The following is a 24,397-nucleotide window of genomic DNA, read 5'->3' as shown; positions in this document are numbered from 1 at the left end:
ATAAGCATAACTTGGTCTAAGAAAAAAGTTAAGCCTTAGGAGTTTTATACACATAGCAAAGTATAAAGCACTATAATAAAAGCAACATCAAACTTTTATTTCAAACATCACAAAAGTTAGGGAGCAGTTAAAAAAAAAAAAAAAAATTACAAGTTTGTCTGCAACTCTATCTATGCACACAACTACTTGACATTGACCCAAAAGAAAACACATACTAATGGTTAAAAAAAAAAAAAATAAATCTATTTTCAGGTTTCCACCAGGAATCTTGGAAAGAAGTTTCTCAGTAATAGTCTAGAGTGTGAGGTAGTATAAAGAAAACAAAACCAGATCTGTTAAGTAAAGGATATTTTGCATTGTACATATTTCTTATCTTTACAAAAAATACAACCTGAGCATGTAAGCTTCTTATTCATAAAGCTGCATCGCTAGTTTCAGGGTTCTGGGGAGGTTGCTTGTGGGGTTGTTTTTTGTTTAAGAAAAAAATACAGATTAGATAAACTGAAACTAGTTTTACTACGATCTTCATATGGGCATAAGATGCTTCTTTGGGCATTATTTCATCCAAATTTATCTGCTAAATACATGACTTCATAAAAGTGAATCAACATCACATCTCTTCCAGACATATGCAAAATCAAGAGATTAGAAAAGTCATGGGATGTTTATAATAGATTAATTGCATTATTTATATAAATATAAAAATATATTTATATATAATAAACACTTTGGTATTTTAAAAAGCAGAAGCACCCTTTAAGGAACATCATGAGGCTCTGAGGAAAATTTTTTCCTTTCTCCCCCCCACCAAATAGCACAACAACACAGTATCTTACTTAGGAATTCTAATAAATGGAATTACTGTATGTAGACTACATTTTAAAGTCTTTAAAACCAAACTCAGCCCAGAAAACTATGACACAATGCAGCACTGGTTCCCCCTCTTCAAGAGTTTTGTCATTCCCTTATGCAGGTAACTGTTTATCAAGATAAAAGTGAAAAAAAAAGTAGCTATCCAGTATCTGAAGGAAGAGTACTTCATATTTCTGATTTGTCTGAAGTACACGGGTACCAAACCAACCATCTTGAACATAGAAATGTGTGTTGTTCTTTTTCCAAAAGGAAAACTCTAAAATAACTGACTCTTATTGCTGATTTTGCTTCATTCAGAGTAAACAATACACATCAGCACCCATATTCCACTAAGCAATCATTTAAATTAAGCAGCACCAGAAGGAAATATACAAATGCTTGTAAAACTCTTCATCTTCGCAATCATAGAATATTACACATCTGGAGACTTTCATGAGCCCCTTCTGGAAGATTGAAGATGTAGAAAGTTAAGGAAGCACTTTGATATCATCACTTTCACAAAAAACACAAAACCTGTTTGAGTATGTATTGGTGTTTGCAAAGAAAGCAGCTAACAAGGTCTTTCCTGTTTAAACAGGCCATGGAAACAGCTGTATGTACAGCAAATTCAGTACAATGCCAGAGAAAGAAAGAATTAAGCAAGTCACCTGAAAGTTACATCGTATTCCATTCTAGCAGCATTACTCATGAACAGTTTTCTCACCAGATGTGTTTAAATGCACGGTACTTAGGCAGAAAACAAATCACACTGACATTAGATGCTAGATCACCAAAAAACACCCACAAAAGCATTAAACATTAAAAATTCAGGCCTCAAAACTAGAAAATACCAATTTGACTTGCAAATCAGCATGAACTGCTTCTGCTTTTGAAGCCAGTGAAGGTTCTAAATCCATTTATTAGCTTGATCTTAAGTATATTTTTGGCACATTTAATTATCACATTTTGGACTGTGTTGCCAATAAGTGCTAAAAGTATAACCTAACTAATCAAAGATCTTCCCATCCTTATCTCAGTAAGCCAATCTTATCTATCCCCTTTCACAAAACAACACAAAGGATATCATTGCCTCAGACTGCAAATGGCAGAGTAGCTTCTCTAAAGGTGGATAGTAGGACAAGGACGGAACACAGCCCACCATGATTAGTTTGTGCTTTGCTCTCGTGATAGCAACATTAAGACGTCGCCAGTCCTTCAGGAGCGTGCCAAGCTGTTAAATAAATGTAACTTGCTTTTATTATTCTTAAATTTCAGAATTTAATGTAGGTAGATGCATTATGAGAATTATTAAAACCGACTGAAAGTTAATATGACCAACTTACATTTTCTTCATTGCCATTTCTAACAAAAGATACAATTATGATACTTTTGTCTCTTCCTTGATATTTGTCTACTGTATTGACTTCAACTCTATTCTCCTTCAGTTTTGCCATCAAATCAGTGATTGTTTTTAATTGATGTCTGTACGGTGATATAATACCAATGTCTGAAGGGTTACAGCCAGCCTGAAAGTAGAAGAAACAGAAGTAAAACAGAAAACAAAACAAAACAAAAACAAAACAAATAAACGAAAAAACCCACAAAAACCCAAACAAACAAAACAAAACAAAAAAAAAGTGGTCACTGCAGTTAACTTCGGATACTCATTACTGCCACAAAACTCTCAAGGATTATTTTTCCTCTTTAAACAGACCTGTGAGATATTGTATCTACATCAAGTCACCAACGGAACTCTAGGTATAACTGGTATTAACTGAAAAAAGATTAGTTACTGCAAGCTCCCAATCTGTGCCTTAACCTAGTATAAAGATATTCTCAAAATCCTAATTTTTCTTTCTTCCTCAAATGGTGAAGTGAACATTCAAAACTCCTTGTCTGTACTACTCCTGAAGTTGACTGGATGAAATAAGGAAGAAAGGCAAATCTCTCACCCCTACCTCACAAGAAAGTCATCTCTTAAAAGAATACAGCAGCCAGCTTTTCTTGCATCCAAAATCCAGCTGGGCAAGGCACAGGAAACAGAATGCAGACCTCAACCTCCTCACTATATTGACATGTAGCCAACCTTCAATTTATCCTTATGATTATAATTCAACAAATAAATCATTACATATATTGTATCTACATATATTTATATCTACTTATATGTTCATATATACATACATTCATATATATACATATATTCATACATACATTCATATCTATACATATATATTCATATATACATATAGTCTTCATTACTACAGCAGCATAAATATTACTAATTATAAAGATGTCCCTATGTACAATGTAATAAAGTTAAAGATACCTTAATAAATAAGGATGTGAGGAAGAGTACTAGTTTAGCTTCTGTCATGTTACTTACACCACCTTTTTCTGCATGTTCTGGTGCTGGAACCTATAAAAACAAACCAGAAAATAATGACTTTTGCTAACCTACAGTGACATACTATGCTCTGATCAGCATATCAGCTAAATGCTTAATTTTACAGAGTGCAAGAGTCTATACTGTGAAGTAACTTCAGAAAACATTTGCAAAACAAGTTGAAACAATTTACTTAAATGACTTCCTAGTATTAGCAAGTGACCTTAATAAACTGCAAATCTTGATCTTTTGACTTTACAGTTCACACAATATACATCATTTGAAAAAAAAAAAAAAACAAACCAAAAAACCCCAACATTTCCCAGCCTGACAACATAACAGAACAAACTGCATTTCATACAGGACTTCTGTTTTAAAGCTTTCCATTCAAGAATGTTTACAGTGAATTTTTCCCATTCCAATGGCAGATGTTTTTTTTATTTTAATGTTTCAAAGCCTATGTTTAAAACTACAGGAAGAACTATCCAAAATGGTAGTATTAAATCCCTGCATCATGTATGAATGAGACCATAAAGGCAGGAACAAGCTTATAATGTAAATTCTTGTTATATCAGTGTGTTTTACAATTTATTCTCTTTGCTTAGCTCTTGCCTTCTCTAAAGTTTAACCAGTATCATTAGTAATAAATGTGCCCGTGATATTGTCCTTCTAGTAACCTGGGGCACAGCTAAACATCTGGGGTCAAGCAACAAACTCCTTCACAAACAGTCCAAAACTGAGCATACACTAAACTGCTTTCTGGCTCCAAATTCCATTTATCATTCCCATTTACTGCCATTTACTACTTCAATTCCACTACTTGCCTTTGACACTAGTGACATAGGTCAACTTTGCTTTCTTAGATGCTACTTTGTTCAGTTTTCCTTCCAAATTATTATGACACTTAAAGTGGAAGGTGGTATAGCCTGACGTAAAGAAACACTCAGAATCCCATTACAACTAGTTTTACTTCTCCAAACATCCACCCAAATATAATCTTAATGGCTGAATTTGGAGATCACTATAGTGTTTAACATGTAGGTAAAGTAATAAATTGTTAATATTTGTCAGAGTATTCCAGGTAACTGGCATCTCCTTACCACCATGTATAAAATCTGACATTGTACAATATGCATCAAGAACTTCACAAATCCAGGAATTTAACTGACTGGGAAGCTTGCTAAGTGTAACCTATGTTCAATACCTAGCACACTACACTAAAGCACTGCACTTGAACAGAAAAATAATCTAACGGAGATTGACAAAGCCATGTGCAACACTGCTGCAACTCTAAATAGTGGTCTTTGAGGCAGCACATATATATATATTAGTAATAGGCTACTGCACCACATTTATTTTAGGATTCCAGCACATACAAAAAAAAATAGTCTGTATTGTGTTAAGTAGGATACTACGTACTTCAGCAAGAATCCTATTCTTATACATGTCAAAGCTTTTTACATATCATAGTTAATTTTCAGTACGTTGGCTACAGAAGCAGAATATATTTTCCTTCATATTGTAAGATTCAATTGCCTTTTCCAAAACAGCAGCTTCACCATAGCTTGTCTCTCAACAGCTACATAGCTTAATACTTCCTGTAAGTTAACACTGCCATTATGCACTCAGTCCAACTGTAATGACCTGTCATATCACAACTGAATTAAGAGCTAAGCTACACTGTTACAGCTATGCTGTTTGCTGGGAGTTTGGTGGTTGGGGGTTTTTTTGTTGTTTTGGGTTTGCTTGTTCAGGTTTGGTTTTGTTTTTAAATTCGCTATTCTGAAAGCATCACACTTGAGAAGCCTCCAAATTTGCATGTGACTAATTTTTCTTCAAGCAGAAAAGAGTTTTAATGAACTGTTCATTACTATCCATACTAGCATTGACATAGCAAAGACTAGAAAACTGATTTAGGGGAAAAAAGTTCTAAAAGGCAGGTAATGCTTAAGATAGTATATTTGCATAATACACTAAAAAAACCCTAACAAAACCAACTTTGGCCTAGAATTACTCACAAGACTGATAATAAGTCAAGGATATAATTTTCAAACATTCTGAGCCAAACTGTCAGAGGACAGGCAGACTGTCACGGGATTGGACAGAAAAGCAACAAACACATTTGCTTACTGTAGCAAATATGTCACACTAATAATCAGAAACCAAGAGGGGCTTTTTCCAAAAAATAAGCAGAATAAATCTAAGCTACCTTGCTTGGTGTCATTTGGTATTTTTTCCTGGTTACACTATGAATAACAGAAAACAGGAGGGGGGAGGGAACAGGGACAAAAAGCAGCTCAAAGAAAACAAAATAAATGCTGGTTTTATTTATTACTGTGTTTGGAGGAAAGGGGGTGGTTCCCTCCTTCCCCCACCCCATGACTACAACAATACATGAAGTTTTGACAGGAAGCCCAAAAAGAGACAGATGACATTATAGCCTAATGTCTAAACAAAACCAGGAGCGTTTTGGAAAGTGAAGCTTTCATGCTGGTTCTACAAACAGAACAGCTGTCTCGTACTAAGAATGGGCTTTGTAGGGAAGAAAAAAAAAAAAAAAAAGAGGAACAGGAACTCTAGCTTTGAGATTACCAATTTTGGTATGATTAATAGATGAACAATGTATCAGCCAGTTCTCTGCTGGAATAAACCTCTTCCCAAGGACCAACTATCTGCCTCTCTATGAAAGGGACAGCAGCTATTGAAGCATTTCTAGAAAAGGTCCCCCTGTTTAGTTTACGCATTTTTAAAAGTGTCTCTAAGTCACTAATTAAACACTCTGTTTCTTTTTAGACCAAAAACTGAAAATATGTACTAATTTATTAGTCTTTTTCCACATGCATTTAAACTCTTGCTCATTTTATTTAGAAGTAATTTTCTTTACATGATTCTTAACCACTCTATAGAGTTTCATTTTTCTGGCAAACATTTGAGTCTCCATTAAAGGACACACCTAAAGCAACTTGGTCCTCCCTCACACTTCAGTGTATACAACATCTGTGAAATTCAATGGAGTATTGCAATTTTCCATGCCATTGGTACACATCCTAGACACCATGGACACTGGAAATGAGGACATTCTATGCTTGCAAGGGCATCCAATACGGCCACACACTTTGAGCTACACTATGTACATCAAAAGAAAGTGATAGCATATTCGTCTAAAATATCCAAATTAAACTTTTCTGCTGCTCTTAGATGCAATTGTAATACAGGTACTGCTGGAACATGTTTTACACGTTCACTGTATTGAGAACTTGCATCAAAACCACAATTTTGAAGGGAGAACATAATGAAAAGAGAACATTACCTTCTCTGTGTTCAGAAAACACACAGGTGTGCCTGGATCAAGTACATTTTTCAACCATGTTTTTGAGGAATCTGCAAGGTCCAGTTTCAATTTTATTAGGTCAGGCAAGTTAACAGTGGCATTTGACACCTTCTCTGAGCCACATTCCAGTTTGCCTTCATATACTAACACGTTACTCAGTGACATAATTTTGCTGAAAATTGAAAAAACAAGAAGAGGCATTAAATCTCGCATTTTCAATCCCACATTAAAACTCCAATATAGTAGATAAAAGTTTAAAATACCTATTCATTCTGTACTGCACAGTCAATTGGACAACAGCATTTTGGTTTTGTTCCAGCCTTTTAAATAAGCTTTCACTCATGCCAAGATCTCTGTCACAAAACAAAAAAATAAAACCAACAAAGATGTGTCACTTGAAACTGAAAAACCTTTCCAAAAATTCATGTTATTAATAATTGTCCAGTAGCATTTTCTCTTACTTTGCTTCTGCATTCAGTACAAGTGGAGGCAGCTGCTGATGATCCCCTACCAGCACAAACCTCTTGGAGCAGAACAGTGGGCCCAGACAGATGAGCTGGCTTATCTGGGAAGCTTCATCAACAATACAGAAATCAAACTGCCTCTGAACAAAGATAGGATGATTTACTCCCATGCAAGATGTTGCTACCACTGCCTGAAAATTGAGACACATTTTAAGGATAAGCTACATCTTATACCCTTTAGTACTACATTTTCCAGATTAAAAGAAAAAAAAAATCCCACTAAAATGAAATGTAAATCAAATCAAATTATTAATCTTCAAAATCAGACCAGTACACTTTAGTTACCTATTGGTCTCATATGCTTGCATTGACTGCAAGGGACAAACAAAAAGCAGCTTACAGTAGACTGTAGTAAATAACTTGCTCCTGCATGTATTCAGTGTATCAGGTTCTATGCATACACAATCCATGGAGTGGGCTGAAATGACTGCTGTGGAAAACTACATGTTTGGTTGGGGTTTTTTAATCCCAAAGATAAAACTGCAGCAGAGTTCTTCACAGTGCTGTGCTTCCACTGCAATACAAAATGACTAGAATATGAAACATTGTCACTTCCCTTATGACTTTAATCATTCCCCTGCAATGCCTATCAACAAAAAAAGTAAATGGCATCTTTTGCAAAGTTGGCATTTATTCCAACTACCATGAAGCTTCATTCTATCAAGAAATTTAATCGAAAGCTGCCACTGATTCGGTTTACCCAGCTCCCATTACAGTTTGCATTGATATTCACACAGGCAGCACTTATTTTTCAATCAAAAATTAGTGCTCAGCCAGGTCAGCTCCACAACACACCACTTCCTCTTCCCCATCTGCTCACTGTATTAATGGCCTAGCAAGCACAAGTAGGAGAAAGAAAGAGAGGAACAGCAGCAACAGGTGCATAATGATAAAGAAGGCTGCAGCATTTCACTACCCCCACCCCCACAAGATCTCAGATAAAGGCACTGGAGTCTTTGGAACTTATTACAAAGCTAAGTTACCTTTTGTAGACATAAACAATGATTTCAACTTTAAGACGGTTAACATTGGTCATTATTGCTATAAAGAAATTGAAGATACGGAGTATCTTTTTCAGCTCAGATTTCATATAGCGATAATACACCTTTGGGATGAGTTCCTTCCCTGTGGCATCCAAACAACAATACTACTAATGTAGTTATCCCTTAATAATTGGCAGGGCTAGCACAAATATCTTCTCACCTGACTGTTGTAGACCTTTTCCAGATCTGCTACAGATTTTATTGATTTGGACCTGAAAATTTCCTCTTCTGTAAATTTCCGTATATCTGGATGAACCTTCTGAGCTCTCCCCAAGCGCAGGAAACCCACTTTGAATTTGGCTAGCTTTAGCAGGATATTGTCCACAGCCGTGTGTGTAAAACTAGTCAGAAGAACACTGAAGCCACAAGCAGAAAGAATTCTCACCTAACGAGTTGCAAAGGGAAGGGAAAGGTATTAGTTCATAAAGAAGAATCAGCAATCCTGTGTTTGACTAGGTAAAAAAACACAAAGTTTTAGAAGGAGTGAATAACCAGCATGACTTAATTTATATCAGTCTTTCTCAACAGATCTGCCAGTTAGCTATTGTCAAAGCAACATGGCCAATAGACCTGATGGTTCTCATAAACAGCAGGCCTGCTATACACGTCACAAACACTGGGAGCTAAGAAAACCCACACGCGCTCAAACAGCACTGAAAAGAAGGAACTGCACCCTAAAGATCCTCACTGTCAGAACAAGTCATGCAGCCAGTTCCCACAAGCACTGTTCTCCGTGACAGTTTATCCACAACAGATTCAGTAGAACAGGCTGGTCTGATGATAGCAGCAGCTGCTTGCTTCCCAGCCTCCTCTTTCCCCATGAGTTGATGGCAACTGGAAATGAGGTGAAACTGCAATTTCAAGGAAAACTTGCTCAGCCCACAGTCTGAATCCAGTATGCTCCTATAGTCCATTCCTGGGGAAAGAGAACCACTAACTAGAGGAGACTGCTAGCAGGCTGTACATAGCTGCAGCACCATGGGTTTATAAAACTTACAGTGAACAAATTACTGAATTCCCCAAGGAGTCCCTTTTCCAAACTGTAACTCAGGATTTGAGGACAGTTGTGGCCAACGAATTGTAATATTAAAGTGTCACAGAAGTGATTAAATATCACACTTCAAGCTCCTCCCTTCCACATACATTCCTACACAAGCAAGAGATTCCTACTCCACAAAATACATTTTTAGTTATACTAAATATAAGTTAAGTAAAAGGAAATGCATTTTCTTTGAAATTATGCAGATACCAGTAGACTAAGTCACAACAATTTTGGGCAGTATGCCTTGGACACAATTTGTCTAATGCTATCCTCTAAATCTCATAAAAAAATACAAACATCAAGGTACACAGTCTTACTAGAGCGCATATTGTAGTAGTTTTTCCTGTTCCAGGCATACCCACAATAAGTGTGTAGTCTTTTGAAAGGAGCACTTTTTTCATTGCCTGTTTCTGTGGCTTATTTAGACCTTTAAGAAGAAAAATCAAAATGAAATGTCTATACTTTATAAACATTGCAATAATTGCTAAAGTTAGCAAAACAAAACTATAGTTTCCTCCTCCACTAGACCCCTTAAAGAAAAAAACTTGAGCAGAGTACGTCTATATGTTCTAATGAAGTGATGATATTAAACATAATACACAAAACACATAATACAGCATCTGTACTACTGGAAAAGATATTTTTATTCTTAGACCTTTCTTGCCTTTTTTTCAACACCTTCATATGATATCGTGTACAGGCATTTCTATTTTATCATACCCACTAGCACATTCAAGCATAAAGCTCAGAGAAAAGGGAAATGAGTTGCACACATAGCATCATTTTGTTTAGAAGCAGCATTATGTTAGAGCTGTGCTTCCCCAGCCTGACGTAAATAAGCAGTACATTCCAGCTATTTGAGCTAGGCAAAGCTCAAGTAAAAAAAAAAAAAAAGTCTTCAGACTGAGTTTTAATGAAAAGTTCTGTTTGCTCTAAGAGAATTCAGTTAAATTTCTGCTTTCACAGAAAATTCTGTCAGAGAATAGTGCAATATTATCACCAAATACCAAACATTGCCACATACCTAAATAAGTTTTGTTTTTAAAAAAGACATTAAAAAGCAACACAAAGTATCACACACTACAGAACAGCCAACAAGTCAGCAAGAATGATTACACAAGTGAATGCTTACACCAAAGCTTAACTCATTCCACTCTCAGTCTGCTTCCTCTATCCCAAGAGCCTTCCCTGTTCCTTCCTTTTGTAAAGGTTACGGAGGTAATTATACAGTGCACTGTTTGAAATTGCAAGCTGCAACAACAGGAGTAAAATAAAGGGGTACACAAATATCTGGTCAGGTGTTCCAACTAGTTTAAGACTTATTTAAAGGAAAACATGCAAGGTATGAACTTGGTTTTAACTTTTAGGCAGAAAACTATCACTGGGATCAAAAGTATGAAAAATCCCTTATATTTAGTGCGATAAAAATTCTGGCTGTAGAGATGCACCACCTAACAGGATTTTGGAGAAAGCCACTTTGTACCTTTTAAAATATTTGCAACAGTTTCCTTTGCTTCTGGAGGAAGAACAGAGCTCAAATGCTGAATAAAACGCGGTTTGTGGAAGTCAATGATCAAGTTTCGGAGCCTTTCACTGTGAATAAAAGAACCCAACCAAGAATAATTATCAGTTGAGAAACTTCACCTGAAAATATTGAAAGCGTCAAATTAATTTGATTTCTCATACCTGACTGGGGAATCTCTCATCAATTTAGAAAGGTTTTCAAAAGTGACTCCTATGCCAAAATTGCCTTCTTCATGATCCAACCTAAATATGATGTTCTTGGGGAGCTTTGACAAATTCCTGAAGGATAACAGTAACATGGACAAAATAATTATGTTTACAAGCAGTACGCTGATGATTAAAGACTTGTTACTAAGTGTTAAATGTTATCTGCCAGGGGTCCTAGGGTGAAGCAACGACTAGAAGAAATACATAACTGACCTAAATAAAACACTACTGGAGCCCAATTTAAAGACAATATAGTCCAAATAAGAAAAATTACTATTAGCACAGTAATCACTGTATCAATATAGTCTCACACTGGAGTCACAAGTAAACGGACATTTGCAAGCATGCTTTTATTCAAACAACATGGTTAAATAGACAGGCATGTATGCTGACCAAGTATTGAACGTCTCAATCAAAGTATGAAAATTTCTGAAGGGTACCTCCCCAAGCCCAGCCAGAGAAGTCAGAACGTGTCAGAGCTTTCAGAACACCCAGAAGCACCCTTCCTGAAGCCAATATCATAGCATCTTCAAAACAGATATTTTGCCTTGCATTCTATTACCTGTCCAACAAACAGGAGACCTTTGTCACACTGACTTCGTTAACATAGCCAGTAGCCAAACCAAGAAAACCATTTTCCTCTCCACTCACAACCACTCGATCACCAACCAATAGGTTTGTTCCAGGGATGGCACCATTTCCACGTTGGAAGATATGTAGGTACTTTCCCTCAGAAATTTCCTGTACTTCTTCAACTCTGATCATGTTCCCAACACAATCTCCAGTCTTCTCTCTGAAGATAATGGAAAAATAAATATGCTTTAATATTAAAACACTCTCAGTGAGAGAAATATTAAAAAAAGTAAAAAAATATTACCTATAACCAACCAAACCCAATGGCCACTCCTCCCAAATATAAACCCCAAAACCAAAAAACCACCAACAAAAAAACACAAGACAAAAACGTCCCACAAACAAAAAACCCTAAAGCAACAAGACAAAAAAACAGAAACAAAAAAAAAAAAACACCAAACCCACAAACCATGCACACCAAGAACCAGGAAGATTAAGTAGTCTACCCTTATACTTGTTCCAAGAACAGACTCTAATATTTAGGCTAAAGTTATCTATAATCTCCTGTTAAAAAGCAAATAGCAAAACATACAGATCCACTTCACTAAAATGTTCTATATTTGCTTATGGCGTTGCCTGTTTCACCTAAAACAACTCAGCTACATGTCACTTTTACAGATGCCTTGAAATGGGTCTACAAACCACCAATTATTTTTTCCCAGCTGATGGACTAGGTAATGTGTAACACCATGCTACCTCAGAAAACAAGAGCCTTTAGTATGCTTTTACCCACGTTCACAGCCACACCTAGGAGTACAGTCCAAAATGTGTCATTGTTTGCCAAGTAAGCCCTCAGGAAAAGGGCACAATGAGCTAGGCTTCTTAAGACTGAGGCTGCCGTTTGCTGCTTCCAATGGGTCACTTAAAAAAAAAAAATTAAAAAAAAAAAAAAATAGAACAAATACAAAACCAATAAATCTCTCAAAAACTCTACCTGTGCAAGTCGCACAGGTGACTATTTCTACAATCACTATTCTACACTAGAAAACATCTTTTATTCCTTGTGGTGACAAGACAAGTTACAATGCTTCATTTCCTGTTACTGAAGGGAATATTATTTGTACCAACTTAGAATTTACATCTTACCTTTCCAAAGATGGCATCATCCATATATTTTTATATCCGTTTTTACCCTCTCCACTTTGCAGTTCCAAGGTTAACATTAGGTACCACAGGCTGAAATACTCTAAGTGGGAGGGTTTCAGGTGCTGGGTCTCTCTTTCAATAATGGGTACCATAGCAGGAGGAAAAGACACACTGGCCATCTTCTGTTCTACAGCTCTAAGAGTAAAGCCAAACACAGGAAAAAAATCAACTTTTATCTTATTTTTCTTGTAAGTTTTATGTAAGCAATGCTGACCTAAATATATACCATAGCATACCAGATAGATTCAACTTTATTTCAGTGATGATAATCTATATTCTTTATTAATGTGAACAATCTCATGTTACTATCTTTACATCATCTCTATGATTTTGAGTTATGGAGAACAACAAGTTAACCAAAGAACAGTTGAAGACATTTCAAAGATAGTAATGTATACATTCAGCTAGTTGATCTTTTATTCCTTTTTTGTAACCTATGAATACTACATTGAGATTTAGCTAAGTGGATTTAATAGTTAATACAGAAGCAGACTTTAATTCAATTTATCTCAAAACTAAGTATCAATAGACATTATACCTAATCAGAAATACAAAATGCAATGAAAAAAAGTTGTTGCAGCAGTGAACAGCTACCCAGTTAGCAATAAACCTCTTGCTCTAACAACTGAATATTAGAAGTAATATTTCACAAAAACTAGTTTACAAAAACCTATCATGTATGGCCATTAATCTAGCTCCTTCAACTACACTTTCAGCCCTACAAGTTGAAAAACAAACATGCACCATATTTACACAAGATTATCCCAAAATCTTTCCTGTTCTAACATATCTCATTTGATCTCTTCAATATACAATTTTGGTTCTGTTTTTTTTTTTTTGTGCAGCATATAAACAAGAGTAAAATCTAATTGTTTTTAAAACAATTTAATAACTTTATGTGAAAATTTGTCAAGTATTTGCTCATTACTTCTCTTCAACAGGAGATGCAACACTTTAGCAGAGTAGTATCAATGCACTTGTCCTGAGTAAACCACAACAGTATCAGTACTTGTGTAATACCCTATAGGAAAGCAGTCTCCTACAGAGTCAAAGTGAAAAAGCTGCTGTCCAGCCATAATTCATTCTTAAAAGACTGCTATTTGAAAGAGCTGAAAGAATATACCTTTTAAAATCATTATTATTTACTTAGATGCAACAGACATCAGTTATTATCATCAAGTATTTGGTCGAGGCTTATCTCAGACTTTGCCTTGCAGGAAGTGTACCTGAGCAAACACATTGAGTGTGTGTGAGAGTAGGGACCTGCACTGTAAAAGTTGCAGTGGGGTCTGTGGAGCATTCTTTTGGAGTGCAAGAGTCCTCAAAGAAATAAGAGGCTGTCAACCACAAAAATGAAACCACAGTATCAAAATCTACAATTATTCAAGCTTATTTAAAAACACAAGTCTAAACTTTTTTCTTTTTACCTGCTGTATAGAAAGCAGTTGTGTACTTGGGAGCAATATTTACAGGCTTGACTGTCATCTACTACAGGAGGCAAAGCAGCAAGCTGTGAATTTTGTCTTCCCATGGCAGATTCATGTGTACTGTGCATTAAGTAGAAGGCCACATGGTTTCTTAACTTCATTAATTCTGTCAAAGAATTAAAAAACAGAGTAAACTGAAGGGTATGGTTTTGGGTTGACTGTAATACTAACTCAAAGTAACCAGCTATCAACTTTTTAGTCAGCTAAGAAATAGATGGCAAAGTCTTAGGGGAGTTACTAATAGAGCAATTAAGTTTTTAGCATAAACTTATTGGAATTAGTAACATTGTAACAAGCAACACACCCTTAAGTACAGATATGTTCATAAGAGTAAACCTTATAACTATTACTAAAATGTTTCATTTTAATTAAGATAATTAAGATCTGTGGGGAAACGGCACAACCTTACCTCTTCGGTCCATGCGACCTCCAGAAACAGGGTACATAGTACCAGTTTTAAGATAAAGAAGAAATCCAGCTTCGGGATCTACTCGCCGTTCCAAGTTCAACAAAGTATACAGAATAACCTGCAAACATTATATATAAAACTTATTACAATGTATTAAAACCAAAATACTTTATACAGTGTACTTAATTTTTCCATTATTGGTACGGTTAAGCAGCCACCATCATGACAACTAATCTAGAAGCTGTAAGTAGTAAGCACCTAGCCAAGGATTTCAGTTAAAAGGTATCTTCCTTAACAGAAGCTTGTACATAAGGCTACTACTTCTAGATCAGGTCAGTTAACCAGAAAGATGTATAACACTAATTCCTCAAGCAGTCTGCCTGAACCTAATACTTGCATACAGTAAGAAGAGACTGAAGAACAGATACACTAAGATTAAAAAAAGCCCCAAACAAGCAACAACCTACAAATGCATTTGTAAGTGGTAAACATATATACTTCTCACTGCTCAGTTCATTTTCATTTCGTATCAGCAGCTTCGAGCATGCTAGGATCAGCCATCCATAAATCTAGATGATACCACATACAAAATGTTTCATATTCATAAGACAAAATAGATGAGCTAATAAAAAAAATTACATAGCCATTGACAGTGAAATTAGACACACGGTTCTTGTACCTGACTTCTGTGCTCTATGGAATTAGATTCCTTGCCAGACTTGAGCTCTAATGGCACTACCCTAGACTGTACTCCAGGCTGGCGATGGATTTTCACTCTGGCTGTAACATCAATCTTTCCCTTCAATCCAAACCTGGGAGACCATATATTCTCTTCAATGTCTAAGATATCTACAATCTCTATCTTACAAGAGAAATCTTCTGTTTTTTCACCATTGGACCTAGGAAGAAATTGAAGTTGGAAGTTAAGTTTCCTTTATTTCTTACTATTGAAATATTAAAATGTAATTTAATATTTATGGCTTTGCAATATAGGTACTCTTTAAGCACTAACATTCTACCTACAAGTGCATTGAGTCTCACTCAAACTCTCTTCCCCTTACAGAGGAGCCATCATATCAGAAAGCTACTTTAAATTGCACATTAGCTGGTTTTAATAGGTTTTTGTATCCTTTGAACAACCACACTCTAAAATACTTTGTGCTTGAAGTTTAAGGATATACACTGATTTTATACATATACCGATTTTACTTAGATCTGCCATCTCAGCAAAACTTTCACACATGGCTATTAACATCAGGAAGTCATAGACAAGAGCTTAGCAGCAGTTGAGTAAAATAAATATTTCCCTGATAAAATGTTACCCTAGTGAAGAATTACATCTCATTAATAAATAATTTCACATTTTGATTTGTAGTCTTGCACATGCCTACAGTAACAATAGAATCATAGACTATTATGATTTGGGTTTGGGTTGGAAGAGACCTTAAAGATCATCTAATTCCCTGCCATGGGGAAGGATGCCTTCCACTAGGCCAGGTTGCTCAAAGTCCCATCCAGCCTGGCCTGTAACTTCTGATACAGTAAATCAAATATGCTTGCTTTTCTAATTACTAAAATTTCTACTTTGTACTACCTAGCTTACAAAGATTTTAAGACCAGTATGATTTTTATATCAGTTCACCCTGAACTGACAAAATGTTTAACATCTTCCCTAGTGCTCAAAGTGGCAGTTAAACTTGCAGCACTCAAGATTAGCCATTCTGGCAGTAAGGCCATAAATTAGCTCCATATGCAAACACATCTGCATAAAAAGTGTTGATCCAAATGTGAAAGGTGAACCAAACAAGATACACAATGTAGAACAGTCTTAACTTTTAATTCTGGCTTCTTACAGTTTTAGTTGCATTTTATTTTGGTTAGCTGGATTGTGCATAAAGTCTTCTGCCCATTTAAAAAATGATGGCAAATACTCTTCCACTTCCCTCATTATTTCCGTTTGTCTCAGATTTAAATGATACCTAAAAAAATAAAGCCATGCACATAACAAGGCAAAAGCATTAGATTTGCTCCTAGTACAAACAAGACTTTTCATGAAATAGCAACAAGATCAATAGAAATAACTATCAAGTTTCAATAAACATCTATAAATTGTAGATAATGGCAGGTTCATTAAGATTCAACTTGCTGATTTGTTCATAAAACTATAACTGAACAACCACTATAAAAGACAGAACACGTGTTCGTATCTGATGTAGCCTTCAAAATGTCAGGTGTAACTCAATGAAAGCATCAGCATGGTAGATGTGATGAAATGAAAGCTAGACTAAAAAAGGGGTATCGGACTCATGCATTTTAAAATGGCTAATCCTACGCTGTATGTAAAATTGAAATCATTAAAAAAATAAAATAAAAATTGAAAGACAGCCATTTGGTTTTTGCCTGAATACTGATGTGCTACTTGTTCTTCACATATATTTTGACAGGCCTTAAACCATCTTAAATTTTAAATGAAAAGGAATCATGAGAATCGGCAGCTGCTACAGTTAGAAATACACATGAAAACATAAGTTTCATTAAACTGAACCTAATCAAGTGGCATTAGATAATTCATTGCTGGCATTCTACAATTCAGTGGATATAATGTCATTTTTCTACAGCAATAGGGAAATACAAGTAAGTTTTGCACAAAAATGTTTATACAAGTGCAAATGAGCACAGCCAGCAGACATACGTAACTTACTTTTCAATCCTAACAATTAATAGCATAGACACAAAAAGAGTAATTGCAAGTCATCAGTTCCAGAGACACAGAGTGATACAAAAGGCTTTAACTCATCTCAGAAGTCACAATTCAAGATGTCTACCTTTATAACAGAACTAGTGTAATAAATATTTTAATTAATTTTAACTTTGAGCTCATCTGGGGCTAACAGATACTGACATTGCCCAATACACAATTCCTAACAATATGCATATATATTTATTATTTTTTTTTTACATTACTTAAATTCCATTTTAATCACGTCCACATTTCTACCATCTTTGCAGAGAAAACAGGTTAAAGGTCCTCTAACAACTGACCTATTAAGTAATCTGACAAAGAACATGAAAATATCAGACACTCAGTGCTTGGTCAGTCACAAGTTTCAATCTCTTGAGGAAATGCCTGGAAATTTAATGTTACAGGCACAAACACTCCAACCTGCTTGGCCTGAAAGAAAAAATACACCACACATACAGTTACTCCAGAAGCATAGCTCAGATCTGTAGAAGTTGCTCAGCAGGGAAGGCAAATTACACTACAGAACATTATCTTACTAAGACATACCAAAGTTTCATTAAACAAGTTCATTTGGTAGAATATTCTCAGAATATTAGTGCTGTTTTTTAAATTAAAACTAAGGTTCTAAGATATGTCTGGTAACAAGGTTCTAAGATAAGTCTGCAAGCTCAAGTGCTCCTACCCTGTCTTCCAAATATAAAAGTCACCTGCAATGCTACTTACATTTCTTTGAGATACTTCTGTCCATACACAATTTTATTTGCAAGTTCTTCTACTTTTTCTTGTGCCAAGTTATTTGTTACTGATTGCTGGAAAATTTCATGAAGAATTGTACCAACAAGTGTTTGGCGCGAACCAGACTCTGAGCCCTGCAACAGATGTTAAATAACACATGTATATATGTGAAGATTCACACCCACTTCGTGCCAACTTATCTATAAAATTTCTTGGTTTTATTTGCTGCACAATGGACTGCACTTACTTAATTCTAAGACAATCAGGGCTTTCACTTCACTAATACCTGTTCAAATCTGACTGTGAAAACAGACAGTTTGAAATGGGTCTTTCCCTCTTTATCTCTCATTTTTATTCGAACCCTGATAATGTTAGGATACAATCACTGTGATTGACAGGTGAGAAACAGATTAAAATCTGTTTTGAGCAAGTTTTGCCTGTGGGTAGTATTAATATTAGTATTTTCTAATGCAAATCCTTTTACAATCTTACAGATACTATCTTTTTGTATGCAGCAGTTTCCTGTGTGTTAGCAACTTGCACAGAATTATTCCAAGTATCATCAAAATGGCTCAGAAACCCATGTAAGCATCACAAGGACTGGGCTCTGTAGACTCATACAAGTTCAAAGTAGTGATCAGTTATGACCTCTGCACAAGCCACCACCAAACTGGAAATCTACACACTGTTGTTTAAGTACTTACTCGTATCTTTTACAGACCTGGCACTTGTGGGCTGCATTCACAGCTGGTGGATGGCATTATCCCAGAGTCAGGACTTTCTGCATTGTCCTTTCCAAATCATAGAATCATAGAATCATAGAATAGTTAGGGTTGGAAAGGACCTTAAGATCATCAAGTTCCAACCCCCCTGACATGGGCAGGGACACCTTGCTTTAAACCATATCACCCAAGGCCTCATCCAACCTGGCCTTGAACACTGCCAGGGATGAAGCATTCACAACCTCCCTGGACAACCTATTCCAGTGCCTCACCACCCTAACAGGAAAGAATTTTCTCCGTACAGTCAATCTAAACTTCCCCTGTTTAAGTTTTAACCCACTACCCCTTGTCCTATCACTACAGTCCCTAATGAAGAGTCCATCCCCAGCATCCTTATAGGCCCCCTTCAGATACTGGAAGGCCGCTACGAGGTCTCCACGCAGCCTTCTCCAGGCTGAACAGCCCCAACTTTCTCAGCCTATCTTCATATGGGAGGTGCTCCAGTCCCCTGATCATTCTCGTGGCCCTCCTCTAGACTTGTTCCAACAGTTCCATGTCCTTTTTATGTTGAGGACACCAGAACTTAACACAATACTCCAAGAGAGGTCTCACAAGAGCAAAATAAAGGGGCAGGATCACCTCTTTCGACCTGCTGGTCACAATCCTTTTGGTGCAGCCCAGGATGTACAGAGAGGAGAAAGAAATCATGTAAAGTCTGGAGATGGTCCCACTATTCCTACACTCTACACCATCAGTGTCAGTGTGTGACACACAACACGTACCATAATAAACATAAAAGCAGAACAACACTTACTGATTTAACTATGCTAGGCAAGAACAGAAACAAAACATTCACAACTGCAAGGTTTTTGTTATGAATGTGTTAAAGAGTCAACAGTTCTTATTCACATTAAGGTAAATCTTTTAGTTAACATGCTCTCTGTCACACTCAGCTAGCACACTGGCTATCAGCTAAGTATATAACTTATAGCCAAAACGAGTACCTGTTAGAATATGCGCAGCACTTGCCCATATTCTACTAACTTTGCAGCTATCCTGAAATAAAACATATAAGAGAAAATATGAAGCAGCAGGCAACAGAAGTACAGCTGCTCTCTCTACCTACATTGTATATGACGTCACGCAACTCCCTGTCAAGAAGCCTGCAATGCTACAGCCTACTTGGTCCCTCACCCCAACCTCTGCCTTTTGTTCCAAATGCAATTTTAATCAGTCATACGCAGAAGATTTTCATTTTGCCTCTTTTAGAAGTCATCATTTCCTAACAGTCTATTTTCCATTAAAACCCCTTTTTAAAGATTCAAAGCCTTTTAGCATTTTAGTATGCTCATCTCACGGAAAAAAAGCACAGGCAGCTCTACATGAAAGTTGCCAAAATCTTGGGGTGCAGTATGATTAGTTTGTTCCTATTACTCCTCTAATGAAGGGCTGACACCATTTCACAGTCTTCTCCTGTGCTTTGATCTTCTTGTTTTACTCACAGGCTCCCAGCCAGACCATGTACTCTCCATTACGATTCCTGGCCCATTTGGATTTATATCCCTACCACATCTGGAAGTTTTCCTCAACTGAAACTGGCAGCTGTGACTTCTCTGCCACAGATCAGTGCTGATACTACCACAAGAATCTTTTCCTGTTTCCAAGTTCTTGCAGCTGGATTCAGATTACCAAATCAGCCACACCAATTCTTGATGAATTGGCTAATTTTTTCAGACGCTTCTAACTTGGCCAAGAGTGGCTATGTATTCACGTGGTTAACAAGAGGCATATCACTCACAAGGGATTCACATCCACTCAAAATGTGGCAAGAAATTATCAAAAAGTTACCAGAATTTTAAGTGGGAAGACAATTTGTTTTTTGTTCCCTTAGCTGTATTAAGAATATAGAATTATTTCTGCCACAGTTCTCGAAAAACAGGAAGTTCAATGAAAGACACACAGTTTCCATTCCAAGTTAGTGCACTGCAAACATTAAAAAAAGCTATTAATAACATTTTGCAATACAGCATCGTGGTCAATTTAACACTGGACTAAACCACCAGTCTCAATGGAACAGTAATCCATTAATACACTTGATGCTTTAGAATTAACACTTACCCTAAACCTTTCACTCAGCACTGCCCTTCTCATACATCGAATACTATTTGATATTGTAGTACCAGAAAGCAGCAAATCTGGGTAAAGAACCAGGTATCCAGACTGTTCATCGATGACCCAGGTACCAGAGCTACACTCGCCTTCTAAGTGAATTATGTCTCCTGGAACAACTGGAACAGACTGCCTGTAATGTAATACATTTGAACAATCATCTGCAAGCTATGGACACAATGTATTAGAAATTATGCATCAATAGAGCAGATTCAACATACTTTGAAACAGGAGGCTACTGCAATTCTTTTTTAAGAAGTTGACCTAAATCAATTCTAAAAGTCAATAAAGGATTTTTTACTGGCAAAACTTCAGTCATTTTGGATACTGGATCATACACCAGGAAAACCAGAATGCATGGAAATCCTGTTGACTTCAGGTCATTCCAGACCTATGTATAGAGCCATTTCAGTATCTTTATGTTGCTAAGTAACATACGCACACCTATGTGTTTCAGAAGACTAAGCTTGTCTTTTCTTCTGTAACACACCATGCAATCACTACACAAACACCTAAATTAAAATCCTATCCTCGCTTGAAAAAACTTCTGCAGGAGAGCTCAAGCTAAGACTATTTTAACAGACTGTATAAAACTTTGTGTTTTACAAGCATAGCTTAGCACCTTTATACTTATGATAAGGGTACATCATTTAGCAGAATACTTTAATTGTTGCAAGGCAACACTTAAATAGCCTGCTTCACGTTTATTATCTTGTTTGTTAGTACAAAGACACATTAAAACTTCAAGGTAGCAATACGCACTCAACAAAAGATACATGACATAGTTTTCTCAAGGTGAATATCCATTACAACAATATATATTACTGTAATATAATGGTAATAGTGCATTAAATAAAAGTTACTTCAAGATTTCATATCACTTTTAGGACTTATCTCAAAGCTAACACAAAGAAAAATGACTTAATAACCCAATATTTCATCCTCTTTTCAGACATTTATATTCCTGTATGGATTACCAGCCATTCCTAAGAATGCACAGTTCTGTATCTTGCAGCAACTGAGATGCCGTAATTGTCAAGTGCTTCTCAGCATCACTTCCATTTCTCTGTAGTATGCTGACTTCCAACACACAGTATCTGTTGTTCAACCCATTGTTCAGTATTATGTCTGGGAGGTTGGTTGCTTTCTTCTGAAAACTGAATTAAAAATTCATTACATAATGAATGAATGAATTACATACATTACATAATACGATTTGAAAACAGGCAACCCATACACAAGAAATGCGAAAGCTTCAAGCATAAACTCAGCTTTAACCCTCTGCAATTTTTATACGTATTTAGTGTGGCCTTTTAGTTCTAAGCAGGTAAAGCAGCACATTGCCTCTTCGATGAGGGAAGAAAAACAAAGCATTTGGGCACACAAGGAAAGAGACGTAAAATTGCTATTTTTCTGCAGCTAGTGCTTCCTCTTGGTACCCATATATCCATATTCATTTATAGATCAATTATAACCTTACTGCAAATCCAGCTCTTGCAAGAAAGCTTTTATCTCCCTGAACACTGCAAAGCACACGAGAATTTCCACAGACATCCAAGTACCTCAAACAGAGCCAGCTAGGTTTTTCTCCCCTTAACCTAAAGTTAACTAAGAAACTGGTATTCAAGGTTCAGCTCCCCTCTGGCCAATAGCCAAAATCTCAGACTGAGAGGCCAGGCCAGCCAGTTTCCCGACACAGACCGATGTCTGCCGGAGCTCTGAAAGCAGCTCTGAGAGCAGCGGGCTTCTCTCACCGACTATTCCGGGCATTCCCGACCTCCGCCCAGCTAAAGCCCGTGACGCCCCGGCGGCTCTCTGAACTCTCTCTCGCGCCCGAAGCGGCAGAAAAGGCGGCCAGGCGCGCCACGCTTTACATTTCAAACCTCCCGCGCTCGTGCAGTGCCACTCGGCTGTTACCTCTCTGCCATGAGCTGGTCCTCAGCCATGCACGGCGCTTCCCGGCTCAGCTCCGCAGCCCAGCTCCGACGCGAACAGGCAGGTAAACGGAAGACTCCCCCCCCCACCAAACTCCACAACTTGCACAACAACCCCCCACCACAAGCAGGGCGCAGACGCCGTACAACCACCTTCCCCGCCCACCTCTAAGAAAACCCCTCCCCTCACCCGTCCCAGCTCGGCCACTGGCGGGGGACCAGCAAGCGCAGCCAATGGGGAGGCTGACTGGAGGGCGGGCCTTCGCCGGGGCGGCAAGGGGGGTGAAGGCGCGAAGTGGCGCGCGGCTCCCCAAGCCGTTGCCGCAGGGCTGGGGCCCGCGCCATGAGGGAGCCCGAGGGTGCCCTGGGGCCCGTGGCGGTTACGTCTGCGCGGAACAGGGTAGATCTCAGCCCTACCTGTCGTTACTTCCACAGCGTCAAGTGCTGTTACAGCCGCGGCCCCTCTTCTGATACCAGTGCAGTAGTATGGCGTAAAGTTAGATACGCTTTTTGCTCCCAGCTGCTTATGGAAGCAATCTTTTTCCTCTGGTAAGAAATCGTTACGTTCTGAGCTGACACTCCCTGACACACAGAGGCTTTCTGGGGCGAGACAGAAGCTTCAGATACACGGATTTTTTATTTTTTCCACAAAACCACTTCTTCAGCAAAGGATTCTGGATCTGAGACCATCACATTTAGCAAACATTGAAGGACTCTGGTATTATGTATCTTCTTAGTACAGCAGTATCACTCTTCTGTAGTTCAGATGAAAATTACATATTAAGAGTTTGGTTTCAGCCAAACACGGGGAAACAACATGGAGGCTCCAGTACTGCAAAGACAACAGTTTTGGACAGTGGTTGGACATTGCGACAGAAAGCACAAGCGTGGATTTTAAAAGGTGAGACTATACTTAAATTAGCCCCTTCAGTTTTCTTTGGGATAGTGCCGAAATACATGCGGTTAATTACATTCATGTTGCTTTCCATCGCAGAACCTCTAATATGAGCTTACTTGTAGTTTAATAATTATGCAGTAATACTATCGAATGCACAATCACATTATTTGGTATGGTGCTAAGAGATTACATAAATACTTCTACTTTGATCTCTGGATGAGCTTGTTCTCTGCAGTCTCTTTGTTGCCTATGCTGCTCTTATACACTAAAAAAAGAATTTTTTCTTCTCTTGTACACTAAAGAAGAATTTTTTTTAACAGAATATGGTTATAGAAGTTTAAAATATGCATTAAATAGATTTTTATTTTTTTTAAGTTAGGTACACACCAGGCAGTCTGGGGAACTTGTACAAAGAGTCTGAAATCCAGAAAAATACCAAACTTTAGGTTTGGTACTTTAGGACCAAAAGTTGCCCTGTTCAGGCTATGATTTTTTAAATTCTTTCTGGCATCACTAGTTGAGAAAAATGTGTCTACAATTTGAAGACGCATAAGCATTCTCCAAGTCTGAACTGTGTAAATTATGGAATTTATTGTAAAAAAATAAAAGTGT

At 37.2% G+C, this 24,397-nt stretch overlaps 2 protein-coding genes across 3 annotated transcripts in view; one reads left to right on the top strand and one right to left on the bottom strand.

The window, feature by feature from the left end:
* Positions 1 to 804: 804 nt before the first annotated feature.
* On the bottom strand, positions 805 to 23,232 carry DNA2 (DNA replication helicase/nuclease 2). The gene is made up of 21 exons (XM_061373812.1): positions 23,078 to 23,232; positions 21,931 to 22,110; positions 20,903 to 21,086; positions 18,051 to 18,196; positions 16,438 to 16,563; positions 15,264 to 15,483; positions 14,585 to 14,702; positions 14,116 to 14,281; positions 12,629 to 12,823; positions 11,472 to 11,702; positions 10,865 to 10,981; positions 10,662 to 10,771; positions 9,496 to 9,605; positions 8,297 to 8,521; positions 7,031 to 7,224; positions 6,833 to 6,922; positions 6,549 to 6,741; positions 3,182 to 3,271; positions 2,196 to 2,378; positions 1,937 to 2,083; positions 805 to 1,332 (listed from the first exon to the last, which is right to left on the bottom strand). Exons 1-21 carry the CDS (start codon positions 23,230 to 23,232, stop codon positions 1,276 to 1,278), a joined length of 3,237 nt encoding a protein of 1,078 aa, XP_061229796.1. The 3' UTR covers positions 805 to 1,275.
* TET1 (tet methylcytosine dioxygenase 1) overlaps positions 23,124 to 24,397 on the top strand; it is a 98,636-nt gene continuing 97,362 nt past the window's right edge. Inside the window, exons 1-2 of one of the 2 annotated variants that reach the window (XM_061373955.1) lie at positions 23,124 to 23,287; positions 23,686 to 23,788. The gene's annotated coding sequence lies outside the window, so the exon portion shown is untranslated. Of the gene's footprint in view, positions 23,606 to 23,685; positions 23,789 to 24,397 lie in introns of both variants that reach the window. The other variant, XM_061373954.1, reaches the window with a different exon arrangement.

The sequence above is a fragment of the Neopsephotus bourkii genome, unplaced genomic scaffold (genome assembly GCF_033783945.1).
Source record: "Neopsephotus bourkii isolate Nb327-2 ecotype Australia unplaced genomic scaffold, CSIRO-AGI_Nbou_v1 NB_1634, whole genome shotgun sequence".
Taxonomy (NCBI): domain Eukaryota; kingdom Metazoa; phylum Chordata; class Aves; order Psittaciformes; family Psittacidae; genus Neopsephotus; species Neopsephotus bourkii.
The sequence above is the reverse complement of the archived record's forward strand: the minus strand, read 5'-3'. Positions and strand labels throughout refer to the sequence as shown.

Excerpts from the sequence above, each read along its gene's own strand:
- DNA2 (XM_061373812.1), bottom strand. The coding sequence starts at position 23,232 with ATGGCGCGGGCCCCAGCCCTGCGGCAACGGCTTGGGGAGCCGCGCGCC. Across the intron at positions 10,982-11,471 it reads GTCTCCTGTTTGTTGGACAG|GAATTTGTCAAAGCTCCCCA; the intron begins GTAATAGAATGC and ends GTTATCCTTCAG. Across the intron at positions 6,923-7,030 it reads GTACTGAATGCAGAAGCAAA|AGATCTTGGCATGAGTGAAA; the intron begins GTAAGAGAAAAT and ends GTTTTGTGACAG.